General features: G+C 43.6%; 1 protein-coding gene across 2 annotated transcripts in view; it reads left to right on the top strand.

Moving 5' to 3' along the window:
* SIDT1 (SID1 transmembrane family member 1) overlaps positions 1-12,082 on the top strand; it is a 95,471-nt gene that overhangs the window by 59,028 nt on the left and 24,361 nt on the right. For both annotated transcript variants that reach the window (XM_059687836.1, XM_059687837.1), the window contains exons 11-14: positions 8,257-8,328; positions 9,622-9,767; positions 10,506-10,579; positions 11,748-11,814. In XM_059687836.1, the coding sequence (XP_059543819.1) occupies positions 8,257-8,328; positions 9,622-9,767; positions 10,506-10,579; positions 11,748-11,814 (359 nt within the window). The remainder of the gene's footprint in view (positions 1-8,256; positions 8,329-9,621; positions 9,768-10,505; positions 10,580-11,747; positions 11,815-12,082) is intronic.

Here is a 12,082-nt window from a genome sequence, read left to right as displayed (position 1 = left end):
ATAGTCACCATGCTATACATTAATGACATCTCAGGACTTACTTATTTTATAACTGGAAGTTTGTACTTTTGTACATGTCCTCATTTTTGAAAAGCCTAAATCAGCATGAGTTTCACAGTACTCATATGCCATTTGGCAAAGAGTGATCATTTGGGAAAGGAAGGATAAGTGAGACTTGATTTTTAAGTCACAAGCAGCAGATGTTTAGTTTGTGTTTTCAACACTTAAATGAACCCACGGAATCTTAGGAAGACACAAATTGAGCCCCTCCCCCACACACCACCAGCAGGCATTTCCCCCCTGCTGCTTCTCCTGCCTTCCTTTGACTTTTGTCTTCCTTACTGTCAGCATGTCTACTTTTCCAGCCACCCAGGCAGTTTTTTAAAATAACATCCAACAGCCAATATAAGAGACTGTGAAAGGACACCTGCTCTACTGTCATTAAAATGCTAAGTACTACTTTCCCTTTTATTCGTAAAATGTGTAGGTAAATTTGCCTTCTCTCTGGATTTCAGCTTTTTCTCGCCAGGGCTCCCCAGGTTTTGCTCTTATTTTATGCCTGGTTGAACTTAGAAAGCCAGATTGGTTGGATCCCATTCGGTGCTCTGTGAATGAATACTCTGTTATTTTTATTGTATGAGTGAAGTCATTTTATTATTACAATGATAGTTAAAGGAACACCATGTTCAGAAGACTCTCCTGAACAGTGAGACATAGGTGAACAGAGCTGGGACTTGGGCCAGATGATTGTCAAAATCAAGAAGGCCCTGAAAATAAGCTAAGAGCTAGAGGTGCCCTTCAGATGGCAGCAGAAATTAATGAGTGACTAAAGGAAAAGAAAAGGAAGGGAAGGGAAGGGAAGGGAAGGGAAGGGAAGGGAAGGGAAGGGAAGGGAAGGGAAGGGAAGGGAAGGGAAGGGAAGGGAAGGGAAGGATAAAGGTGCATCAATTAGGTTTCATGTGGCTGCAAGTAACAAGAAAATATATCTCAAACATGCCTAAACCATATGAAGCTCCTCTCCCTGGAAGTTGAGCAGAAAGTTGGGCTTCAGAACTGACTGAGTCAGGTGGCTCTTGTCCTTTCCCTGCCATTTCCTTGGCTCTCCTTTGCTCTCAGTGGCTGGTGGTAAGATGGATCAGATTTATACCCTCACTTGACAATGTCCAGAGGGAAGGATGTTTTCAGAAGCAACTTATTCTCACTTTACTGGCCTACGGGGAATCGTTCACTTATTGGTAAACCAGTCACTGCAAAGGAACATATTTACCCACAGATCCATTAAGCCTACTTACAGAATTAGGATGAGATCATCTTTTGCTAAGACCAGGGTTTCTCAAACTCAACATTAATTGACATTACAGGCCAGATAGTTCTTTGTTGTTGGGAGCTGTCCTATGTATTGCAGGAAGTTCAACATTTAACCGCATCCTTCACCTCTACCTACTAGGATGCAGCAGTACACTTCCTCCCTGTGACAACTCAAATGTCTCCAGACATTGCCAAATGTCATCTTGAGGGCAAAACATTTTCTCCATCCCTGGTTGAAAATCACTGACTTAAACACATGGACTGCCAGGCACAGGTGAGGATACCTGAACAAAATCCCAGCTTAGTTAGGAAGTGTGGAATAAGAAAGTTCACCACAAAGGGCTTTAAAATAGGGTGGAAATAAAGAATCTTTGTGGCAGAGAGGCTACAGGGAAAGATCAAAGATAATATAACTCATGTCACAGGACCACTAGTGAGAGGACACTTAGGTGATTTAAACCAAGAGCAGAGCCCTGACCGGTTTGGCTCAGTGGATAGAGCGTCGGCCTGCGGACTGAAGGGTCCCAGGTTCAGTTCTGGTCAAGGGCATGTACCTTGGTTGCAGGCACATCCCCAGTAGGGAGTGTTCAGAAAGCAGCTGATCGATGCTTCTAAGGCTCTATCCCTCTCCCTTCCTCTCTGTAAAAAATCAATAAAATATATTTTTTTAAAAAAACAAACAAAAAAAAAAACCAAGAGCAGAGAAGACAAGATCTACCTTGGAGAAAAACCAGTTAGTGACTTTTTTAAACATATCAAACAGAGCATGGATAAGCCAGCCTCAGAGAGGGACCTTATCTGGAAGCTAAAGTGAGACATTCAGGGAGGAAGCTTTGGAAAGGACCAGGATTCAGAAATGTCTGTTTCTCCCCAGGGCCAAGATTAGTGTGACTGTGGAGCTCCAGGAAGTTCAGTGGAGCTCAGAGCTCCAGGAAATGCCTTGGGGGCTTGGTGGCAGCACTATTTTAGTTTGGTAACCACAGGAAGGCTGCAGCTGGAGAACCTGCCGACTCCTCTGCATTTGTTATTCTTTGACTTGTATGCAGTTCTTTAAGTTTATATGAAATATGTCAACATTGGCTCCAACTATCCTAAAAAGAGAAAGAACTTATTTTATACTTCACTAGAGGCCCAGGGGAGAAAATTCATGCACTGGAGGGGGTGTCCCTCAGCCCAGCCTGCCCCCTCTCACAGTCCGGGAGCCCTCAGGGATGGGAGGCGACCCAGTGATTAGGGGATGGCGATGCCCCCATCACACCTCTGCTACTGCCACTGCCTGCAGCACAAGCCTTGGCTGGCCCTGGTTACCTGAGCCTTGGGAGACCCTGGGTGGCTGGGCAGCTGCCTGTGCCTCAGGCCGGCCCTGGACGGCTAAGGGGCTGAGAGGACTGGGGGACTCCAGAGGTAGGTGCACAGCAAGGCCGGGCCTGCCGGGGGGTGGGTCTGGCCTTGCCACACCTGCCACCCCAGCGAGGCTGAGGGGACCGGGCACCGCCATCTTGTGGCTGTGGGCACCGCCATCTTTGAGGGCATATTGGCTGTGGGCACCACCATCTTTGCGATGGCGTGATGGTCAATTGGCATAGTCCCTCTTTATTAGAAAGGATTGGATGAAAAAGGAGATGAGACCCTAGAGCCAGATGAAGTGGCAATAGTGCTGGTAAAGAGCTTCTTCCATCCTTGAAGGGACAATGTACTCTCCATTCATCACTTAGGACTTAAAGCAAGGTTCTCGGGGGTCATCTGAGGAGTACTAGAAAAAGCTCTGTGCTCTAAAAACCTTTCTTCCACTGGCTCTCTCAGCAGAGAAACCCATATTTCTCATCATTGTTAAAGAGTCTGTACAGAAATTCAGACACCAAGTGGGAAGAGAGATGAATGAAGCATACCTCACAGGCCTGTGGGGCACCTGAGCTGTCACCACAAACCTGGGTGTAGCATAAGGCAAGGTCACTTTTTCAAGTGAGGGAGCTTGACAAACCTGCCAGGTTTGTACATTTAAGAACCATATGGCCAATCCAATGAACCCTTCCCTGGGTAGAGCCATTATTGAGTCAGCCTCTCAGCAAAGAGTAGGGTTCAGAGGGAGTAAGACAAGCAGTGTGTTGAGTCTGGAGACACCAAGGAGCACAGGCCATCACCAGGCTCTGGGGCGATGGGTCTCTAATGCTAGTCCTGACCCTCTACTCTTCTTTTTCCAAATTTCCTTGACTTTTCTTGCTCAGTTTTTCCTTTGAGAGGAATTTTATATCCCTTTACAAAGATTCATGGTTTCCTTCATTTTCTCCTCAGCTTTTGAAACAAAACATGAAATTAGTTGGGGTAGGTAGCCAATTGACACAAAAATGGAATTTCATGGCAGCTAGTTCACATCATTTCCGACTCCCTCTTCAGCTTCCCACCTCCTGCGTTCAGAAATGGAAAGAGGCAGGACAGTTATAAATATGAAGTCCCTGAAAGTTCCAAATATGCTCAGAATGAAATATTTTTCCCCTTCACACAGAGCATTTAACATAAAGAGCAAGCATGAAAGCATATATTTTTCTATGTTAGTAAAGTAGACAGATGGCAAGGGGGTTGTGCTCAGAGAAAAACACAACAGAACAAGTTTCCTCAATTAGATTAGCTCATTCACAACCTTATAAGTTTGCTTATTTCCAGCTAGAACATCTTGGTCTGTCCTATGAGCTAATATTTTTGTATTTAATTCTTCTTTCTCAGTACCATACAGATAAGTGTAAAAATGGCTTGCCTTCTAGGACCATTGATCATACTTGAAGTTTGGAAGAAAATGCTTTGGATTTCATGCCTGAAACCCATGTTTTAGACATAAGAAAAATTATCCGATGTTGATCAATCGTATGTTTAAATTATACCTATAAAAGTCCACAGAGTTCAAACTTTTTACGTGCTGGCAATTATATTGCACATGAAAATCTTGACGTTCTAAATCGTCACAGAGCCCCTGCTGTTGGCTCAGAATGAGGCAGAGCAGAGTGCAGAAATCAGTGACACGTCCAAGTCTGAACAGACCTACACAGCTGGCTTTTTCTTTTTAATGGAGTTGTCACCTGACAAAACAGTGGTTGTTTTTGCTTTCTCGCTTGCTTTGATTTTAGTTTTTGTTTGTGTTTTTTTTTCTCTTTTGATCACACACACACAAAAACCATTGGCTCCCACAAACCATTACAACCTCCTGCCAAAACTGACCTCATCATTTTCCTATGTGCACTTCTTACCTCCTCAGAGGGCTTCTCAGGAACACCAAAATGCCAAAAATTCTAGGTTTTATTATTTTAGTGTCATTCTTCACTTACTATTTGCACATTTATTTTTTTAATTAAATCTTAAATAAGGAACAGAGGTTTCTGGTTAAAAATAGGGGGTTTACACTTGAAAAGAAAAAGATGTGAAAGGGACTGAGGGAAATGTAAATGGAGAAGACTGAATATAGCACTGAGGGATACTATCAATGCAGTGATTTTTGTGAGACTTCCTACAATGAACTAGACAGAAAGAAGGCAGGAGCATGGCCCAGTAAGGAATCATTGGCCAGCACAGCAGCCAATGTAAAGAGCAAAGGTTGTGCTTATGGTTGTGGAGATGCGCATGAGCCTCAACCTGCTTGTCTCTTTTGAAAGATATTCTGGAGCTCTCCACCAAAACAACTTGCTTACTGACAGTTATTCATATTTTGAAGGAAAACCCTTGTGTTTCTTTCAATTAAGAAAAATTTTAGCTGAGACCAATATAATAAACCAATATCCACCCAATATCAGAGTGACTCTGGGCAAATTACTTGATCTCTCAGCAACTCCCCTTTTGTTGTCTTTAAAGTGGTGATAACAGTAGCACCCACTTCATAGGGTTGTTGAAAAATTAAAATTCTTGTAAAGAGCTCAAAAGAGTGTCTGACGCACAGTAAGCTTTCAATAACCATTGGCCAGTAGTAGTGATCATAGCAGCAGCAGCCACAGCAGCAGTACCAGAAGCATTAGTAATAGTAGGAGTGGTGGTGGTAACAGTGTTAGTACTTGTTATAGTACTAATCATAGTCAATAGTAGCAGCAGCAGAGCTCTGTGCTGTAACTATGGCCAAATCTGTCCTAGGTAAAAAAAAAAAAAAAAAGTCAATTTGCAGTCACCATCTTCCCATAACATTGTTATGTGCTCAAAAGATTTAATCTCTCATTAAGAGTCTGAAAGTAACCTGTTTCTATGCCTGGAAATTGGCTGGAAAGTAGAGATGGTGTTGATACCATGCAATTATGGGTAAGTCCAAGGAAGGCCAGGGAACATCTTTCTTTAAATAATAAGAAATATATGAAGGGATCTCCAAGCCTAGGAACAGTGCCAGGCAGTTTGCATTCTGAGGGCCCTGGGAACAGCCAGGAATGCTGCCATTAGCTCCATGGTGTTGCTGTCCAGCTGCTGAGCCATCAAAGTGAGGCAGGCAATTGAGTCTCCAAGGCCATCAGATGTCTCTCATCGTCTGGCTAAATATTTTGGACTTGAGATTTAATTTTTTTTTTTCATGGAGGAAATGAATGGACACACAAAGAGTAAAAAAAAAAAAAAGTGGAAAGACTATAAAGTTGGCTTGCACAACTGGATGATTTCACTGCCACTAGTGGGAGTGTAGTTTGAGAGCTGAATGAAGAGAGCCAACTGTGACAAACGATGAATTGTTTGAGGCTTTGGGTCCTTTTACATGTGTTACACTCCAGCATTAATGTAAACGATAAAGATCCATGTTTTCAATGAAGAAATAGAAATATATTTGCAGTGAGGATATGAAAGAATATTCTCAGTTATGGCTTCACTGAAAAGATATTTCCCTGCAACAGTACAAGAGACTGGCAAGTTACAGATTTTATTTTTTTTTTGTCTGTATTGCGACAGAAGCAATCGCATCTCTCAGAAAGCAGATTTCAGTAAGGAATCCCCACCAGCCCGACAATATCCCAGATCCTTGGCAAAGCTCAGGAGACGGTGAAGAATCCCGTGCGTCTCCACAAATGAGCGTGGCGCCCGGAAACATGGCGGCATTAAGTCAGAGTCAGAAACTGCCTAGATACCTGCGCAGATGTACTTTTTAGAGTCTTTTTCTCTCACTGACAACAACCACTTGGCAATAGATACTCCTATTCTACCTCCTCAATATCCCTCAAAATAACCAATGTTCATTCACATCTTTAGCTCATGTTGCTATTATTTATTGCTCCAAGGAGTGCAGAAATTTCCTTTCCCATCTGGGCTTTCTCAGCCTATTGTGAGGGTTCTGCTAACTGCTGTAACAAGTAAACCTCCAAATTACAGTGCCTTAATCACAGGCGTTTATTTCTGACGTTTTTGTTCAGTGGTGGCCTTTCTCACAGGGATTCAGCACCTATGCTCCTTTGTTCTTGTGATTCTGCAATACTGTCAAGCGAGAATCAGCAGCTTTTCTCTAAAGTACCTAACAGTAAATATGTTAAGCTTTGCCAGTCATATAGTCTCTGTCAAACCTGCTCATTGTAGCTAAAGCCAGCCACAGACATACCCAAATGAGTATGACTATATCTCAATTCAACTTTATATATGAACTAGAGGACCAGTGCACAAAAATTTGTGCACTCAGGGTGGGGGGGGGGGGGAGTCCCTCAGCCTGGCCTGTGCCCTCTCACAATCTGGGACCCCTTGGGGGATGACCATCTGCTGGCTGAGGCCTGCTCCTCGGGGGATTTGGCCTAAGATGGCAATCAGACATCCCTCTGGCAGCCCGGCAGCCCTCAGGGGATGTCCACTTGCCAGCAGGGAGCAGGCCTAAGCTGCAGTCGGACATCCTTAGTGCTGCTGAGGAGGCAGGAAAGGCCCCCACCACCACCGCTGTACTGGCAGCCATCAGCCTGGCTTGTGGCTGAGCAGAGCTCCTCCATGTGGGAGCTCACTGACCACCAGAGGGCAGCTCCTGCATTGAGCGTCTGCCCCCTGGTGGTCAGTGTGTGTCATAGTGACCAGTCATTCCCAGTCTTTCTGCTGTTAGGGTCAGTTTGCATATTACCCTTTTACTATATAGGATAGAGGCCTGCTGCATGGGTGGGGGCCAGCTGGTTTGCCCTGAATGGTGTCCTGGATCAGGGTGGGGGTCCAGCTTGGGTACCTGGCTAGCCTGGGTGAGGGGCTGATGGCTGTTTTCAGGCTGCCCGCACCCCCTTCAGGGTGGGAGTGCCCACTGGGGTGCCTGGCCAGCCTGGATGAGGGGCTGAGGGCTGTTTTCAGTCGGGCCAAGCCTGCAACTGAAAAGCTCCTAGTCTCTCCTTTTTTTCTTTTTTTTTTTTTATTCTGGGATTTATTTACCTTCTGTAATTGAAACTTTGTTGTGGCTCCAGCTCTGAGGCCGGCTGGCTAAAAGCAGGTACCTGGGGTTTGTTTAGCTTCTATAATTGCAACATAGTTGCTTAGAGTGCAGCTCAGAGCCCGGCTGCGGCAGGCGGGGAATCTTAGCTTCCTCCATCACCGGGGCAACCAAGCCTCATGTTCGCTTCAGCTGCGTGGCTGCCGCCCGCCATATTGGTTGGCAGTTAATTTGCATATTGCCCTGATTAGCCAATGGGAAGGATAGCAGAGGTATGGTTAATTACCATGTTTGTCTATTATTAGATAGGATACTGAATTTCAATTTCCTAGAATTTTTACCTGTCATGACATATTATTTTCCTTTTGATTTTTCCCTCCAATCATTTAAACATTTAAAAGTTATTCTTAGTTCAAGGGCCATAGAAAAACAGGTGGCAGGCTAGATTTGGCCTGTAGGCCACAGTTTGGTGACTCCTGTATTAGAGTGAAAAGAATATCAAATTTAAAATATTGTGTGCTGATCGTTCAAACTACTTAGAATTGTGTTGTGTTCCTTTGTTTTAGCAACTGGACATAAAGTGTGTCTCTCTTCGCTTTGCTTTTTAACAGGCTCTGGAACTCTGGCTGTGTCACATCCCATTGCTGCCAGCACCCCCGAAGGGAGCAGCTATGGGGCAATAGGTATTTTCTACGAGTCTATTCATGGAAGTGCTTCCTAATTCTCCAGCCACTAATGACTGTGAGAGCAGGCAAGGCAGTCATCACATACTAGTAAGACTGTATGGTCTTTGTAAGATGAATTGGTTGGATGATCTGGAAGATTCCTTCCAGTTCTAACTTTCTCTGGTTCTATTATTGTTTCTTGGATCTGCTAGCAACACTTGAACAGAATTCCCTATAATGGTTTGCCATCAACATCCCAAGGCCCCCATGGAGGTTTTTTCATACCCAGCCTGTCGAGGACTTGAAAGATGTGTCGGGGTCTGATGTTAGGGAGCCTGACCTCACCTGACCAGCTGCTTCATTCTCAGGTTTCAGGGGAGTAAGGGTGGTCAGAAGACTAAGGCTGAGCTGCAGGTGACCATGGCTGAAGCCCCCCAGTCATCCTTTGGGCCAACTTCATAATCGAAATTATGAAGTTATGAACCTGCTCACTGACACCCAGTCATGCACCTGGCAACCCCCAGAGTTCATTAAGTGGCCTGAGGGAAACAGAATTCCCAGCCCTGTCTTTTGGAGTAGGAGTGCTTTGATGCTTTCATGCACTTCCATGACGCTGATTGGCCTATGAATGCTGCACCTCAAATGTCAGTGTAGAGAGACTGGGATCCTGTATCCCTGCCCTATTGTTCTGTAACTATGAGAAGCATGTGGACTCAGTGCAGACGACTTATTTCTGGCTCTGCCAGAACAGGAGCTTTTTTTATTTAGCCATCTGAACAGAAGAAATAAAGCGGAAGTAGGCTTGGCACATGTGTTCATCAAGCTGCACAGATTCCCATCTGCTCTGGGAAGTGTTCACGGGAACACAAGGATTCCTCTTCCTGAGAATGTTGTTTACATTATGTAATCCTAGATGTGGCATGTGGGGGATTTCCGTGTACAAATACTTGATCCACAAGCCATGTAGAGCTGCTGGATATGGGTGTGCTGACAAGTATATGTGGTAGATGCTATACATAACTATGTGAATGCATATATTTATATATTTATGTTCATATTTTAAATATGAAACAGGAAATATAGCATATTATGTTTGTGTCCAATCGGTAACAGAGCAGATGTCTTTATATTCTTAAAAATAGAAGAGGAACATTAAAAGTTCGTTGAGGAGGAATTGAGAGAAAGGTCATGTGTTGTGGGTAAGGTGTTAGTTTTTACTAGTTTGAGTCAGCACTGTGCTTTTCGCAGAGAAGAATGGGCAACCTGGGTTCTTCTGGACTTTGGAAGGCAGATGAGTGTTCTCTGTTTCAGATGAGTCAAGCTCCAGTCCCGGCAGGCAGATGTCCTCCTCTGATGGGGGGCAGCCATACCAGTCAGACTCGGACAGCTCTGTGGAGGAGAGTGACTTCGACACCATGCCAGACATTGAGAGTGATAAGAACGTCATCCGGACCAAGGTACCTCTGCCTGGCTGTCCTCTCTGAAGGGCAGTTGATTACAACTTCAGCAATGCCTTTGTGTCCTTATTTGTTTTCCTTCGGGCAAAAGTCATATTTCCCAAAGGGCTTTTTAAGTAAACTATAACTATAGGCTAGAAGCAATCCTCTAATTAGCACTTCTGTCTGGAGGAAGAAAATGAGAACATTAAAGAGAATAGAGCATCAGAACACCCTCAGGTCTGAAGTGACAGCTTGTGGATAATAAAGGAGAGAGGGATCCAACCAGATGGAAGAACAAATTCACTGAAGGGTGTAGCTGGGAAAGACTTTCTGGTTCTGTGCATATCATCCTTTAGGAGTAAAGTGTGCTTCTTTCTGGTGTATACTTATTATATCGTGTTTATCTGGGAAGGTGTATGAAGATGAATTGCACAGTTTCAGTCCTACAATTCAAGAACCACACTGTGGACCTCTTTGAAAACTGGGAAATCAATTTTTAAGATATAAGAAGCATTCGATTCCCACTAGTTTTTCCACATCAGCCAATCCTTAATAGTCCAAGAAGAAATACTAAGATTTTTATTATGATATTCTGGGATAAGCAAGGTTAAAAGAAAAATCTTGTTAAATAAATTTAATTACCTAGTAAGGGATTGAACTGAAATTTGTAAAGCTCTCCTTTGTATCTTATGCGGGGGGGGGGGGGGGGGGGGAGAGCAAGTACAGCTTTGCATTCTCTTTTTATTTGGCTTCCAGATGTTTCTTTACCTGTCAGATCTGTCCAGGAAGGACCGGAGAATCATCAGCAAAAAATATAAGATTTATTTTTGGTGAGTAGATGACCAAGAGGCCATAGTTATCTTTATCAAAATGTAAAGGTTTTTTTGTATATGATACCGTCACTTTTATTACAGGTTTTAATGTTTAATGAGGCATAGATATAGGTGTTTCAAGAATCCATGCCATGACCTAACTGGTTTGGCTCAGTGGACAGAGCGTCAGCCTGTGGACTGAAGGGTCCTAGGTTCGATTCCAATCAGGGGCATGTACCTTGGTTGCCGGCACATCCCCAATAGGGGGTGTGCAGGAGGCAGCTGATCGATGTTTCTAACTCTCTATTCCTCTCCCTTCTTCTCTGTAAAAAAAAAATCAATAAAATATATTTTTTTAAAGAATCCATGCCACATTCCATAGGAAAAATAAATTATAAGAGGCAACCGGCCCTAAATTAAATAAATACAAAGGAAAAAATAAGAATGGTAGTAGACTCCCGTATGTGCAGGGAGCACACCAAATTCTCTTCCAGAAGGCTAATGCAACAATAACATTAATGTCACTACCTTGCATGAGACATGCTAATCTGCAGCCATCTCCTCTTCTCCTCACCAGGCCTTGCTCTTGGACGAACCAGGCATTTCAGGGACTAGATGCCTAGAGCATCTCAGGGTAGCTAGAAACTATCCCAGGATAATCAAACACACTGATGCCACCTCCCTTCGAGCTGAGAGGCTGAGCTGCCTGTCAAGGGCCCTTCCCTCCCCTCAAAACCCCAGGCTGACACTGACGGATCTTCTGATTCCTTTCTCTTCCCAATTATTTTCCCCTTTAATTGGATTCAGATATTAGAGGAAAACAAGGGACAGTGGGGGCGACATGGAATTTCATAGTGGAACCTTCATTTTGGAACTAAGAGGAATCTAAGAGAGCCACATTCCTTTGTGTGATCCATCTCCCATGACTTGCATTCTGACCACGTTTCCTCTAATAACATCCTTAAGCGATAGATTCTCATTAGTAATTTAGTTAAAACAGAAGCAAGTATTATTTACATTGCTTTACAAATGACTGGAGAAACCAGAACCACATTATCAGTTTCTAATTGCTTTTGTGAGTTGACTAAGGAGTTATGGGGTGAAAACATTCTTTTTTAAAAAACTTGAATGAAGATTTCATTGTTAATTTGGAAATAGCTATTTCTGGTTCTTTCTGCCTGCATAGGAATATCATCACTATCGCTGTGTTCTATGCACTACCTGTGATCCAGCTGGTCATCACCTACCAGACAGTAAGTGCTGCCCTGAACCCCAGAACCCACGCTCTCATACTGCAGGGAGAGAGCTGTGGTACAGAGAAAGGTATAACTTGGGATTGGTCCAAAAATTAATTTCCCATTTGGGTTCTAATTGGACTTCTCCAATACTTCATCTTTGATTTTTAATTCCCAATTATTTTATCAGAGAGAGGCTTGGGACCACTTGTATTGTTTTGTCTACCAATTCAAAATTATTACCTTGCACTCATTCAGTCATAGTATCTATCAATTGTGCCTATGA

This window comes from Myotis daubentonii, chromosome 3 (genome assembly GCF_963259705.1).
Source record: "Myotis daubentonii chromosome 3, mMyoDau2.1, whole genome shotgun sequence".
Lineage (NCBI taxonomy): Eukaryota > Metazoa > Chordata > Mammalia > Chiroptera > Vespertilionidae > Myotis > Myotis daubentonii.
The sequence above is the reverse complement of the archived record's forward strand: the minus strand, read 5'-3'. Positions and strand labels throughout refer to the sequence as shown.